Consider the following 16,816-nt stretch of genomic DNA (forward strand, 5'->3'; position numbering starts at 1 on the left):
TTCAATGATATCTTTTTACAAAGGGAAATGAATGAGCTACAGGTAAACAGAATGATTTACAGTTGTTGTGGAATTTCTCTTAGTTCTGAATTATATTTGGATTTGGTATTCACTCATGGAACAAAATAAAGCCAAGCTACAATTTACTAGTCAATATAAGCCTTCTGATCACCTAAAATAAGATATTTTTATCTCTATTTTCCTTTAAGAGTCCTTTGGTAGCTTAAGTTCAATCCACTTTTACACTAAAACCTTGTCACATTCTTCACTCACATATATGAACAATTAATTCTCTTAATTATTGACTTTATCTAAATAATATCAAACAATCTGTCACTTAACTGGTACCGGTACCTGCATTTCCAAAATTACTAAATGCATCATTTTCACTTTATTTAAAAGGACATAACTTAGCTTTACAGTAATGGCCATGGAGAAAGGATCCTTCCTTAATATTAACATGCCTGAATTAATTTGGAGAAAGGAGATCTTCAATCTCCTGCTTCATTATATTCTCCAAAATGATTTGTTCTGAGCCATAGTATATTTGTTGTTCTTTTCATTTACTTTAGGTCAAATTGTATACTTAATTAATGACAAATTGTGTTTGTTATAGAGAATACTTTTAAACACCATTGTTACTGATCCTTTTAATTGTTTAATTTTTAATTATTACCTGTGATGTTGATCTTTAAGTAGTTGCCGGGATGTTGGATCAAGTCTCAGTGTGGCTGGTACACTAGGTGGACCAGCTCCTGCACGTGTAACAGCTGCAGCACGTACTATGTAAGTTACTCCAGCAGTTAGATTTGTTAACAGCAATGATGGTGTAGCTGCACTTACTGTGACATTTGTTAATACTCTTGATGAACCATTGCCAACATCGCCACCACCACGTACAATCACCTGCAAGAATAAAGTACCGGTATTAGTTGTCAGTTTTACAACAGAGTATGATATAAATGAGCAAGGACATGAAAAGGCTTAATAATTAATTAATAATTAAGAGTAATTCATTCATTTCTCAGCATGGGAAAGGAGTTTTAGAAATGGTCTTTGGCATTTCTGCTTGAAGGGATCAAAGCACATTCTGCAGGAAGAGAATTAGGAATCCAAAGAATGGAGTGACAAGTAGGTTATGTTGATGTTGTTACTGTGTATTCCGTAACCCTTTAACCACCAACGTCTGATTGATCGGACATTCTGGCAAAATGTATTTTCCAAGTTATTTATTCATTTTAATAATGTATAATACATGTTTTGGACTGGTATTGAATTAAATAAGACTATATATAACAAGTTTTAAAGTTGGTAGCACTGACAACCTTGTAGAGGCTGATGTTTTGTTGTAGTAGTTGGCGGGAGTAAGTCTGCTGCCAGGTGCTAGTACTAGCTAGTACTTCTCCTGTCTACCAACTACAAGGCAAAAAGTGAAATGAAATCAAAGAAGAAAGGAAACAAGATATTTATAACCAGCAAGCCATCTGTTATTCAGCAGTACAATTCTCATATGGGTGGAGTTGACTCATTAGATCAAATGGTCTACTGCCATTAAGAAGAGCGCCAGACACTAAAATATTGGAAAAAAGGGACATTTCACATTTTTCGAAGAATGATAATCAACTTGTACATTCTGTATAAAGATAATACAGACAAACCCCTATCAAGACTTGATTTCACAGTTTCATTAGTTAAAGGAACTTACTGCCGAGTGGCTTGGTAACCAAGTAGCAATTCAGCCCCCGCAGACAGGCAACAAACCCCTTGCTCTTTTACTGACAAAAAAAAAGAAAATGCAACTCTTCTGTATGCAGCAAGATTTATATTAGTCAAGGTGGTAAAAGGAAAAAGACCAGATACATTTGTAAACAGTGTAAGAAGGGTATACACCCTTTGTGCCTCCCTAAGCACATTTGCTAGAGCACATCATAAACATGTGTAAATAATATTAAATAGTTTCTTGTATCATATTTTAAGGCAAAAAGTGAATTTTTGAGTGTTCAGTTTGTTACAATAAATAAACTTTTAATGTTCACCTATTCAATACAATAATAATATTTATTATATAGATGTAATTAGAACATACTAATTATATACAGTAATAGATTCGATGCATTTTTGCGTTATCTTCAGCTGTACAAAGAAACAGAAAATAGGAAAATTATATTAAACTCATGATAGACCTTGAATTGTGCGTAATATAAAACCCTATGAAATCTACAATAAAAACAATGACACGTAATAAAAACTTATTGAACAAGTAGAAGACTTGCGAGTCAAACATATACTGAACAGTTCTCAAGTTGATTGATGTCCCTGTGGACATACAGTAGTAAGTTCATTAAATTTGGTGAGCGGTTTACAATATTAAAACATTTTGTGTCCATTCAACTACGGTTCATAAACTGCAGAGTCATCTTAAACATCGTGAATATTGCTGGATAAAATTTAGTTATGATGGAATTCTTCTATATCTAAGGCCTATGAGGTGGAAACATATGAAAAGCTCCTTAAGGTGTATATAAGATCTATGTTTATCAGTTCAAATGTGGAACCCCATACGGCCGTAGACTGATCGTAATGCAAGTAACATGCAGTAAACAGAAACTAGTACTGTATATAATTAGTATGTTGTAACTACATATATAAAACAACATTATTATTGTATTGAATAGCTGGACATTAAAAGTTTATTTATTGCAATTCTCAGTTCAATACAGACAAAAAAAAAATGAAATTTCTTACATTAACTGTTCAATTTGTGTGAAATTGACATTAGTAATCATTTTTTACTTAAAAGAAACCAGGTACTACAGCCATTTGCATATAATGTAAGATTAGAAAATTTCACATTGATGTAATAATAATAATAATAATAATAATAATAATAATAATAATAATAATAATAATAATAATAATAATAATAATAATATTTTTAACCAAGCTCGATAGCTGTAGTCGCTTAAGTGCGGCCAGTATCCAGTATTTGGGAGATAGTAGGTTCTAACCCCACTGTCGGCAGTCCTGAAAATGGTTTTCCGTGGTTTCCCATTTTCACACCAGGCAAATGCTGGGGCTGTATCTTAATTAAGGCCATAGCCGCTTCCTTCCCACTCCTAGCCCTTTCCTGTCCCATCGTCACCATAAGACCTGTCTGTGTCAGTGCGACGTAAAACAACTAGCAAAAAAAAAAAAAAAATATTGTAACTGTAATATTGTACATACAGCTCTATTTTTTATATGTGGCATAAGAAAGACCACCTCTCTAAAATAATGCAGTTTTTTATAATAAAGATATTTTTTCTTAACATATTTTGATCATGAATTATGTTTTCTTCAAAGGAAGAAAATATTTATTTGGATAAGCATTTCATAAAATAAAAATTTATAAAATAAAGGTGTATTAAGTAACATCAATAAAATGCCCAAAGCATAACCTTCAAAACAAGAAAATGCCTATCCAATTTACATAAATTGAACAGAATTTATTGCAAATAATTTACTGCAAGGTAAAATGTGCACATTAGGCCTTGGCGGTATAGGACATGGACACTGCGTATGAGGCTGGTGGTCAAAGGCTGAAACTGTAAGCAATATTTAAATCTATATTACCATACCAAAAACTATAGCCTTAAATGAAAAAGTATCTTTGACTCAAAATACAATGCACGATATTTATAATTAACTCATATGTATTAAAATGATTCTCTCTTAACTAAGATGCATAGTATTTCACAAGTAGATCTCCTCCACTTTACTTCAGATTTTCAAGGCTACTAATTTAATGGACATATAAGACTTATCACACAAATAGCTTCATCAATAGCTACTGACCTCCTGAAATTATACTGGAGACTTATTATCATAAATTATGGCAGATTACAGGAATTAAAAATATACTTTGTACTCATCTGGACAAGAAATGTACAAACTGATAGGCTGTCTCATTAATGACAATCAATCACATGATTAAAAATGATATACCCACCACTTTATGAATTTGATTAAGAAATGAAATCTAAATTTGAAGGGAAACAAATTAAATGGCATTAAAAACAATGATGTAGCCAAGTACTGGGTAAGAATTTTGTGTGTGAAATGTGTATGTGGAATACTCCAGTTGGAAGGTACCTTGGCCTTGGCAGGCATAATATGTGGATGATAATACTGACTATCAGGTTATATGAATGGAGTGTGTAGTTCCTTATGAGGGTCAACATGGATGTGTGCTGCTTGTGATTTGTACACAATTCACTGGGAAAAATTAAATGGAAAATAATATGTCTAAAAATTATTTTCTCCTCAGTGAGCATTCATTTGTTATATATATGTTAATTGATGAAAGAATGTTAAGAAGCAAGTTGGCCATCCAGTTATTGTTGCACAGTTGTGAGCATGCATTTGGTAGATAGTAGGTTCGAAACTTACTGTCGGCAGCAATCATTTTCCATTTTTTCCCATTTTCACACCAGGCTGTACCATAATTAAGGCCATAGTCACTTCCCTCCCACTCATAGCCCTTTCCTCTCCTACCATTTCCATAGGTCTTACCTGTGTTGGTACAACGTAAAGCAAAATGAAAAAAAAATAGGGGGAATGTTATAATCCCTATTCTTAAGAAAACAGTTGCAGGCAAGAGTGAAAATGACCACACAGGTGGCTAATTATAGCATTTACTTGCTGTGTTGAGATGAAAAGTGGAAATATTATTATGTTAGCAGAGAGAGAGGCAGAAGGAAAATATGAATCAGTCGATTCATGTATTTCGATATTTCTTGTTAACCCATAATCACTCGCACTATGAGGTTCAATATAATATTTTTACAAATTTTGCTACAATTTGTTTGTCCTTAGCTTTGAATCGATGTCCATTTGAAAATGCCTCATCCGGTCCTTTGATGTATTCGTGTAGTAGCTGTGATATTTTGGAGGGGAGGAAAGAGTGGGAGAAAGAGTGCATCGCGCATTGTTTTAGTTGCTATCTCATGGCCCAAGTGGTCATGTGTGTGTAACCAGTGAGTAGCATTAGGGGAGACCTAACAGAAATTTCTGCATCCATATGATATAATGGATGCAGAAATTTTCTCACGGAACTGGAGAGTGTATCGTAGAGATAGGATAGGAATGGTGGGAGGGGGAGTATTCATTCTGGTCAAAGAAGAATTTGTAAGCTACGAAAAAGTTAAGGATGAAAAACATGAAATTCTGGGTGTAAGGCTCATTTCTAAAGATAATAGGCAACTTGACGTCTTTGGAGTGTACAGACCGGGAATGGGTAGCGCAGACATGGATTCAGAATTATTTGATAAGATAATCAGCTATGTGGGAAACGACATGGAAAGGAATGTGATTGTAGCGGGGGATCTGAATTTACCAAATGTCAGTTGGGAAGGAAATGCGAACAACAGGAAGCATAACCAACAAATGGCAAATAAGCTAATATGAGAAGGACAGCTGATTCAGAAAGTGATGGAAGCAACTAGAGGGAAAAATATCCTGGACGTGGTGCTGGTAAAACCAGATGAGCTCTATAGAGAAACCGAAGTAATAGATGGCATTAGTGATCATGAAGCTGTTTCTTGTCGTAGTTAAAAATAAATGTGTTAGAAAGGAAGGTCTTAAAAGTAGGACTATTAGGCAGTACCATATGGCTGATAAAGCAGGCAGGAGGCAGTTTTTAAAAAGTAACTATGATTGGTGGAAAACAGTAAATACAAAGGTAAACAGTCTCTGGGATGAGTTTAAAAGCAATTGTTGAGGAATGTAAAAACAGGTTTGTACCTTTAAAGGTGCTAAGAAATGGTAAAGACCCACCTTATTATAATAGAAAAATAAGGAGACTAAGAAGGAGGTGCAGATTGGAAAGAAATAGAATAATAATGGCTGTGGGAGTAAGGAAAAATTGAAGGAACTTACTAGGAAATTGAATCTAGCAAAGAAGGCAGCTAAGAATAACATGATGGCAAGCATAATTGGCAGTCATACAAATTTTAGTGAAAAATGGAAGGGTATGTATAGGTAATTTAAGGCAGAAACAGGTTCCAAGTCAGACATTCCAGGAATGATTAATGAACAAGGGGAGTGTGTATGTGAGGATCTTCAAAAGGCAGAAGTATTCAGTCAGCAGTATGCAAAGATTGTTGGTTACAAGGATAATGTCCAGATAGAGGAGGAGACTAAGGCTAAAGAAGTAATAAAATTTACATATGACATTTACAATAAGATACAAAAGTTGAAAACTAGAAAAGCGGCTGCAATTGATAAGATTTCTGGGGATATACTAAAGACATGGGTTGGGATATATTATCATATCTGAAGTCCTTATTTGATTATTGTTTGCTTGAAGGAGGTATACCAAATGAATGGCGAGTGGCTATAGTAGCCCCTGTGTATAAAGGAAAGGGTGATACTCATAAAGCTGAAAATTACAGGCCAGTAAGTTTGACATGCATTGCATGTAAGCTTTGGGAATGCCTTCTTTCTGATTATATGGGACATGTTTGTGAAATTAATAACTGGTTCGATAGAAGGCAGTTCGGTTTTCTGAAAGGTTATTCCACTGAAGCTCAACTTGTAGGATTCCAGCAAGGTGTAGCAGATATCTTGGATTCAGGAGGTCAAATGGACTGTATTGCGATTGATCTGTCTAAAGCATTTGATAGGGTGGATCATGGGAGACTATTGGCAAAAATGAGTGCAATTGGACTAGACAAAAGAGTGACTGAATGGGTTGCTATATTTCAAGAAAATAGATCTCAGAGAATTAGAGTAGGTGAAGCTTTATCTGACCCTGTAATAATTAAGAGGGGAATTCCTCACGGCAGTATTATTGGACCTTTATGTTTTCTTATATATATAAATGATATGAGTAAAGAAGTGGAATCAGAGGTAAGGCTTTTTGCAGGTGATGATATACTGTATAGAGTAATAAATAAGTTACAAGATTGTGAGCAACTGCAACGTGACCTCGATAATGTTGTGAGATGGACAGCAGGCAATGGTATGTTGATAAACGGGGTTAAAAGTCAGGTTGTGAGTTTTACAAATAGGAAAAGTCCTCTCAGTTTTAATTACTGCATTGATGGGGTGAAAGTTCCTTTTGGGGATCATTGTAAGTATCTAGGTGTTAATATAAGGAGAGATCTTCATTGAGGTAATCACATAAATATGATTGTAAGTAAAGGGTACAGATCTCTGCACATTGTTATGAGGGTGATTAGGGGTTGTAGTAAGGATGTAAAGGAGAGGGCATATAAGTCTCTGGTAAGACCCCAACTAGAGTATGGTTCCAGTGTATGGATCCCTCACCAGGATTACCTGATTCAAGAACTGGGAAAAATCCAAAGAAAAGCAGCTCAATTTGTTCTGGGTGATTTCCGACAAAAGTGTTGTGTTACAAAAATGTTGCTAAGTTTGGGCTGGGAAGAACTGGGAGAAAGAAGACGAGCTGCTCGACTAAGTGGTTTGTTCCAAGCTGTCAGTGGAGAGATGGCGTGGAATGTCATTAGTAGACGAATAAGTTTGAGTGGCGTCTTTAAAAGTAGGAAAGATCACAATATGAAAATAAAGTTGGAATTCAAGAGGACAAATTGGGGCAAATATTCATTTATAGGAAGGGGAGTTAGGGGATTGGAATAACTTATCAAGGGAGATGTTCAATAAATTTTCAATTTCTTTGAAAGCATTTAAGAAAAGGCTAGGAAAACAACAGATAGGGAATCTGCCACCTGGGCGACTGCCCTAAATTCAGATCAGTATTGATTGACTAATTGATTGAGTGATCACGTGTGTCTGATTTTCTACAATTTGATTGATATTTGTTGTTATAACCAGCAATATGAGTGTAAGTCAAAGACAGCAAATTATTAGCTGGTTGTTGGATGAAAATTACATTGATCACATGAGTTTTCCTGGGAATAATTGTGTGTTGTTTGTGTGAAAATGCTGAAAATAACATTAATACCATAGGATAAAGTAACCTATCTTTTAGACCGTAAATCAATATACTGTAGACTTCATTAATATTCCAAATTGTATTTGTGATTTAGTAAGTAGGCTGATATGTTTATAGGCTATTTTTATCAGTTGGTGCTATTTCATTTGAAATAAATGTAATGTTTAAGTTTAACTGTACGTCGTAGTCAATAAAAATTATAAAACGTGTTAAAATTATCAGTATAAAATTAAAACATTGAAATAAAATGAAAGCAAAGAGAAACATACAAAATAATGATTTTATAAGAGAAATACAGATGTTAGGTTCCACCTAACATTGTGAGTGATTGCGTGACTTGCCGATGCACAAGTGATCGCGGTTTAATATATCTGGCGTAGCTTTGAGAGAAGTTATTGTGTCACTTTTTAGAAATCCTCCCTTGCACTGTTAATATTTCAAGAGTTAGAGGCAGTTTTAATTTCTGTTAGCAGACAGTAGAAAACTAATAATAATCTGAGTATTAATTTTAACTACATTTGTATTGCTTCAGTTAACCTGTTGTAATTAGGTTATGCCTAAGTTCAGTTCAACATACAGCTCAGACTACTTGAAAATCAGACAATTATTGTGAAGTTACTATAGGAAGGAATTACAATGAAGAATAACCTGACAATGAGGACTACTCATCCATTAAATGAACATTAGAATTGTAGTGTAGTTATTTTATTAAATAGTAAGCTACCTTGTTTGCTTTTTTGTTGCATAACCTTTTCAATATTTCAGCACTAAAAGGCAGTTATCATTTCTGTTAGAGCACTGTGGGCAACAATAATCTGTCTATGTATTTAGTTTAAACTACATTTGTATAATTCCAGTCACCAGTTAATCCTGTTATTTTGTAATTTGGATACTCCTAAGCAGTATTATAGTATAATTGTTTTATTAATTAAAATATTGTTTGTTTTATTGTTGTGTAATCCTTGCACAGTGTAGAGCATTTCCTTCATTCGATCTTTTTAATTCACAAAATATGTTATTTTATTTTTGTTGATATTTCATAATTTATATTTCTGTGATGAAGGTTAAAGAATGGCTGATGAATGCAGGTGAGTGTGAGTGGGCATAAAGTAGTATGAGTGAAGAGTTGGAAAAATGCTGGGGATGTACCCTATTTAAGGCCATGGCTGCTTCGTTCCCACTCCAAGCCCTTTCCTCTCCTATCATCCCCTCAAGACCTATCTGTTTTAGTGTGCTGTAAAGCAAATTGTAAAAAATAAAATAAAAAATAGAATGTTGTAATCCCTATTCTTTAGAAAACAGATGCAAACAAGAATGAAAACAACCAGCAGAAATAGGTACCAGCATAACTGCAGATGTGTTGAAAATGGTTAATGCATAATGGAGGACTGAAGCCAGCCCTGTGGTGTAGGGGTAGAATGCCTACCTCTTACCCAGAGGCCCTAGGTTCGATTCCTGGCCAAGTCAGGGACTTTTAACTGCATTCGAGGGCTGGTTCGAGGTTCACTCAGCCTACGTGATTAAAATTGAGGAGCTATCCGACGGTGAGATGGAGGCCCAGTAAGCCAAGAATAATGGCCGAGAGGATCCATCATGCCGACCACATGACACCTCGTAATCTGCAGGCTTTCGGACTGAGCAGCGGTCGCTTTGTAGGCTATGGCCCTTTGGGGCTCTTACGCCATGGGGTTTGGTTTGGTTTGGTATAATGAAGGACAGGAATTAAGGTAGCTCTCCTGCAAACAGTGTACTTGATACAGTAGGTGTAGAGAATGGTGTGGAAGGAAGGGGAAAATTTATGGAAGACAGGAGGGCTAATGTTTTAAGGGGATGGAAATTGATGGCTAAAGTGTCTAATCAGGGGCAGAGTCCAGAAGAGATATCTGTGAAGAATTGGCATGGGTCACTGCAGGTAGACCAGCAGAGAGAAGATAAAAACAAGGAAGGGCTGGAGTTGAGGGGAGAGTAAGGAGGAAAGGAAAAGGTAGGAAACTGAGGGAGCTGGCCATGCTATTAGGTTGGCACATCTGTGAGCTTGCATTCAGGAGAAGGTGGGTTCAAATCCAGCCATTAGGTGCCCTGAAGATGGTTTTCCATTGTTTCCTATTTTCACACCAGCGATATGCTTGGGCTGTACCTTAATTAAGGGCATGAACACTTCCTTCCAATCCTAGCCCTTTCCCATCCTTGCATTGCCAAAATCCTTCAATGTGTTAGTGCAAAGAGGAAATGTAGAGTACAGGATAGGGAAAGGGAGGTGGAACAGGGTCATGAGAGGGAGGAGAATGAGGAGAAAGTAGGTCCTACAGCTGTCAGAAATGATAAAGGAAACTAGGAGGAGATCTCAGGAGGTGGTTGAGGCTCTGGTCATGAGGGACTCAATGTTTGGGCATGTGGGAAAAGTGTGTGGAGCAAAGGGAACCAGAGCAGAGTGTTATCCTGGAATTAGGTTAGGGCAGATATTAAAGAAAGTAGAAGGGAAGGAGGAGGGTAAGGAGAAGGTGGTAGCTTTTTACATTGGAGCAAACAATGTCAGGCAAGCAGAAATAGGTACCAACATATTTGGGGATGTGTGGAATATGGTTAATGCAGCACAGGGAATTTTAAGGGAGTGGAGATTGTTATCAGTACCATACTGTGTAGGAAGGATACCAAATGGGGGTGATTGCAAATTTCAATGAGATTATGGAGTGGATTTATGGGAAACTTGGAGTGAGATTTATAGATCATACTGGGTGCATAGGAGAAAGAAGTCTGTACTTAGATAGCCTTCACTTGAACTGCAGTATTAGAAGAAAGTAGGAGGAGGTTCATTTAGGAGGGTTACAGGGTGGTACATTCAGGGAAGTGGGGTGGACTAGGGAGCTGTGATAATAGTTCAGAGATCCAGAAGTCAAATAAGGATGACATAAATTTGTTGGTGTTAAACTGAAGAAGTATCACAAGGGAAAGTATAGAATTAAGGAATTTAGTACTGGTATGTGTACGTTTACCATATATTGTAATAGGAGTTGAACCATGACTATGACGTGATGTTATAGATGTGGAAATATTCTCTTGGAACTGGAGAGTTTATTATAGACTCAGGATATACTCAATAGAGGGAGGGGTGTATGTGTATTCATACAGGCAAAAGAAAAATTTGTAAACTATGAGAAACAGTAAATTATTGGAGTAAGGCTTACCTCTAAAGTTAATATGCAACTTTATGCTTTTAGGGTATACAGACCTCGAAGGGATGATGCTGACTCAAAATTATTTGACCAGCTATCAGGTATGCGGGGAACGACACATAAAGGTATGTGACTGTAGTAGGTGATTTCAATTTGGGAAGGTAATGTGAATGATAGAAAGTATGACCAACAATAGTAAATAAGTTAATCTGGAAAGGACAGCTTAATCATAAAGTGAGATGGAACCAACTAAAAGGAAGAATATAATAGAAGTGGTGCTGATAATACCAGTTCAGTTCTGATAACAAGTAATAATAATTTTATTATTTTTACATCCCACTAACTAGTTTCTTTTATACCAGGGCCTCTCAAACGCCCAAAATCTCATGCGTGCAAATCGAGGCGCAAGAGCTCTGTGCACTGTGCATCGATCCCACTCGGTTCGCCTCGGACCAACGCTTTGTCTCTGGGCTACTCGGCTAAGCTCGGCTCAACTCGGCTTAACTCAGCTCGGATGTGGAGCGCTAGGGAGCAAGTGAGGAAGAGGAAACAGGGGGAGCGAGCGAGACAAGCGTGGGGAGAAAAGAGACAGCGCTGTTGCTCCAAATCGAGGAGTGGGGGTCTGCACTCTGGTCAACCAAGCGAAGTTGTCTTTTGCACCGTGCACATGCACCCTGAGAGGCCCTGTTTTATGGTTTTGGAGATGCCAAGGTGCCAGAATCTTGTTCCACAGGAGTTCTCTTACATGCCAATGAATCTACCAACACAAAGCTGGCGTATTTGAGCACCTTCACATACCACCGGACTGAGCCAGGGATTGTACCCACCAGCTTGAGGTCAAAAGGCTAGCACTCCTACCATCTGAGCTGCTCAGCCTTGCCAGGTGAGCTCTACAGAGAAACTGAAGTGACAGGTGGCATAAATGATCATAAATGATCATAAAGCTGTTCTTTGTCATAGTTGAAAATAAATGTGATACAAAGGAAGGTTGTAAAGATAAGAATATTAAGCAGTACTGTACTGTTTGTAAGACAGACATAAGAGAGCTTTAACAGAGTAATTATGATTGCTGGAAAGTGATGAATAAGAATATAAACAGCCTATGGGATGAGTTTAGAGCAGTTTTTGAGGAGTATGAAAACAGGTATGTACATTCAAAGGTTATAAAAATGGAAAATACCTACTATATTATGGCAAAGAAATAAACAGATTATGAAGGAGGTGCAGGTTGAAAAGAAATAGAGCTAGGAATGCTTTTGGAAGTAAGGAGATATTGAAGGAACTTACCAGGAAATAAAGTTTAGCAAAAAGTCAGCTAAGGATAACATGATGGCAAGCATAATTGACAGTCACATGAATTTTAGTAAAAAATAGAAGAGTATGTATAGATACTTTATAGCAGAAACAGGTTACAGGAAGGATATTTTAGGGGGTGTATATGTGATGATACACAGAAGGCAGAACTAGTTAGTCAGCAGTATGTAAAGATAATTGGATATAAGGAGGAGTGACCATTAATAGCAAAGTACTAAAATGTATGTGTAATAACAAAGATATTCATAAAAGGATGCAAATTTGAAAAATAGAATTGATTGATTTGAGGATATTTTGTATAGTACTAAAGGCAATGTGTTGGGATATAGTATCATATTTGATGTACTTATTTGATAACAGTTTGCATGGAGGAGCTGTACCAAATGAATGAAGAGTTGCTTCTGTAGTCACAGTGTACAGAGGAAAGGGTGATAAACATACAACAGATAATTAGACGCCAGTCAGCTTGAAATGTGCTGCATGTAAGCTATAGGAAAGATTTTCTTCATCATTGATCTGCACTTAGGACTGTTGCCCAGATGTAGATTTGCTATTAATTGTTTACCTAGTCTTTCCTTTTCTTAAATGTATAATGGTTGTAAATAAAATTGGTGGTAAAGTAATACACATAAGAACAATAAAATAAACAAACAAAGGAATATATTAATAAAATATAGAAATGTGAGGACAACGATAGGTGATATGAAAAGATGGACAACATGATGTGGAGTGTGCTGGACAGCCCTGCCAGGAACGTAACTTGGTGATGCACTCTTGAGAAAAATAATCAGGTTCCTTAAAATACTGTTTGTTAACCATGAAATTCCTTAAACCCACTTAGTAATACAATTAACTTTTAAAAATTGATGTAAAATATTCAGAGCCCAAAGATTTTAACAGCCGCATTTGACACTGAGTGCTCACCGACACTCAAAAATTATTTGAAGATATTACACAATCTTAACTTTGAAAACATCAAAGGTATAAGGTAACCAATGAAACTGACAGGCATGCTCGCAGGCACGTGAGGGTTCGTAGTCCTAGACTCAGAACCCACAAAATGGCCCTACTGATGCAAATTGCCATCTGGCTTAAAATATTATAGCAGGGTTTTTTAAATTACAACAAATTAACAGTTCAGTAAAGGGAGATAATTTAACAAAAGTTATTAATTTAAAAGAACATCAAGGGAATTCTGTAAACATTTACATGACATAGCATAACATACAAGCATGCGTGCCATAGGTGGCACCATTTATGATTAAAACCATTGTAGGATTTACGATTCCAATGTGCAGAGGGCTATTCCCATTTACCAGAGTAAACATAGATCAAATTAAAAAATCAAATTTAAAATTTACCTAGGGAGCAAAACTCTAAGCTTGGAATTTTAGATCCCGTTATACAGTAGCCTAGTCCCATTCCAGAGGAAACAGGCAAAAAAAGAAAGAAGAATACAAAGACATGAAATTTACATTATATTTTATAAGGCAAGGTTGCCTGCTCCCAAAGCAAATATATATGAGAGCACAGAAAAGCACTACTTTGAAGAAATTAAATCATGGAAAATTTGAGACTGCCCCATATAAATCCTGAAAGTGATACAAGTTAAAGAAAATACAGCTCACATTATCCCTCTGCATTGATCCAAACTTCCCTGTGGAGGAGGAGCCTGATACAGACATGCATATTAGAAAGATGTTTTTGAGGACATTAGTGTGGGGCGTGGCATTGTGTGCAAGTGAAGTACGGATAGTAACTAGTGCAGAAAGGAGATTACTGAGTGTGAGATAAGTGGATTGTATCACAAATGAAGAGATACTGAATGTTGTGAGGAGAATGATTTGGTGAAATTAGACCAGAAGAAGAGACAGATTGATAGGATATATCTTGCAACGTCCAGGACTGGTTCAATTGTGAGGAGTGAAGGGCATATGAACAGAAGTGGTAGACCAAGACATAAATATGACAAACAGATTAGGGTACTTGTGGGAAGTAGTAGTTGTGTAGAAATAGAATGGTTAACACGTCAGGTTATGGTGGCAGGGAGAGCTACATCAAACTAGTCTGCCAAGTGATGAACCAATAAATATGTTCACATAGAATTCACTTGAGTTATTGTGCTGTCAGGAGATTATTTCAAGGACAATTAATTCTTTCTGAATTAACAGCAAGGGGACAAAATGTGTTTTTCTAGTGGGACTGCAATGGCAACATACTGCACCTGTCTCGGGCTCAGCAGGGCATTGATTATAAACCTATCTTTCACAAATACATATTTGGATGGAAATCTTCTGGGTGAGGAACTTCGGAACTTAATCCTGGGCATCAAAGTCCCATCCTCCCTACTTTCACTGGTACAACAGCTAAGCTCAAGAGCATATGGGTCAATGGTCTGTTCGCAAATAAGTGAGCACTTTATCTAATATAATGTTCTATTATAAAAAAGAGGAATACACTATCCTATGGAATAAGAAGAATGTTTGTTCCCAACTCAAAATATAAATTTTAATAACCTGATAGAGTTGCAGAGAAATGGATACATACGAGAAAATGAACCAAACCAAACTCCAAACCCCATGGCACTACAGCCCTTGAAGGGCCTTTGCCTACCAAGTGACCGCTGCTCAGCTCAAAGGCCTGCAGATTACTAGGTGTCGTGTTGTCAGCACGACGAATCCTCTCAGCCGTTATTCTTGGCTTTCTAGACCGGGGCTATATCACCGTCAGATAGCTCTTCAATTCTAACCACGTAGGGTGAGTGGACAACAAAGCAGCCCTCAGGTCCAGGTAAAAATCCCTGATCTGGCCGGGAATCAAACCTAGATCCTCCGGGTAAGAGGCAAGCACGCTACCCCTACACCACGGTGCCAGCATACGAAAAAATGCCATATTATTAAACACAAATAAAAATCAATTATATGGGAAATGCTGTTAACATCCATCTCAGTCCATTATCTGAATATCATTTTGGCATTCCAAAATCAGCTTATATTAACACTGGACACACACGTCATCTGAAGGTACACTTATGGGTTTAAGCCTCCATCACTGACGCCTCATTAGCTGAGAGTCCTAGGTTCATGTTCTTCGGGGTCACGTCCACGATGCCTTGATATGCAATCACCTACGGCAGGAAGTTCTGTATGATTCCTGAATGAAATATTATATTATATTATATTATATTATATTATATTATATTATATTATATTATATTATATTATATTATATTATATTATATTATATTATATTATATTATATTATATTATATTATATTATATTATATTATATATTTTGCATAGTTACGTTTTATGCGACCCTTATAATTTTCATGCCTAGAAATATTATTGCACTTATCATTGCTGCGTGTAGCTGCACTTCATAATAAAATAAGGGTGTATCCCTCTACCTAATATCGGTACCCGCTGGTATCCGTTATATTAATACCTAACTACACATATTTTCCACGCACAGAGATGGCATTTCTCGTGAGGGAAACAATATTATTGTATTCGAAATCGACTTTCAACCTATTAGGTCGTGTTACGTACATTTAGTACGTGTTTAAGATATGTTAAGTACAGAATAAAAATTAATACTCGTATTATTTTACAACATCATCATGGTCTTGAGATATTTTTATAAGCTAAAAATCCGCATACTTCCATAACCATGAACATCATGTCGTCGCTTGTCGCAAATGAATTCTACTTAATTACACAAATTATATATCACACTATCGCTTATACGCGTTTCTCCGGGTATCATCTTATCCTATTTTACAAAGCGGACCCATACAATGTTGGCATCCTGAAAGTCACCATAAATCACCATACAATGGTATAATGCATAAATACACGCACATGAAGAATGAAGCAATCACATGTAAATACATCAACACACGATATACGTAGGTGGATCAAAAGGTTAGTTGCATTAACGCGTCGCAGCAGCGCGCTGTGTGTCGCAAACGTGGGCACACCGAAGAAAGGGACAGACACTGCCCACACGTCTGTTAGGCAGGTCACTGTGGTGTCTCGTCTAGTATTGTGTGAATAGCGGCCAAATGCAATGGCGCGTCAACTGGACGTTCACTCCAAATATGAGGTGCGTGCGACAATCCGATTCCTATGGGCCAAAGGAAGAATTGCAGGGACATTCATCGTGAAGGTATCGTAAAGTGGTGTCAGTAATTAGAAGCCGGATGCACGGATATCACGGACAACCATCACGAAGGCAGGCTCGCAACGTCCAGGACTCGTGCAAAGGTCAACAGTGTGAATGCGATCATTAGACAGAACCGGCGTATTAAACTGAGAGAAATCGCGACGCAGCTGAACATGTCGTATGGCAGTGTGTTCGCCATTGTTCACGA

At 36.8% G+C, this 16,816-nt stretch overlaps 1 protein-coding gene across 1 annotated transcript in view; it reads right to left on the reverse strand.

Annotated features, from left to right (window-relative positions):
* LOC136863684 (roundabout homolog 2-like) overlaps window positions 1-16,816 on the reverse strand; it is a 231,455-nt gene that overhangs the window by 87,614 nt on the left and 127,025 nt on the right. Inside the window, exon 11 of the mRNA XM_068226035.1 lies at window positions 677-906. Coding sequence (XP_068082136.1) covers window positions 677-906 — 230 coding nt within the window. The remainder of the gene's footprint in view (window positions 1-676; window positions 907-16,816) is intronic.

Source organism: Anabrus simplex, chromosome 2 (assembly GCF_040414725.1).
Source record: "Anabrus simplex isolate iqAnaSimp1 chromosome 2, ASM4041472v1, whole genome shotgun sequence".
NCBI lineage: Eukaryota > Metazoa > Arthropoda > Insecta > Orthoptera > Tettigoniidae > Anabrus > Anabrus simplex.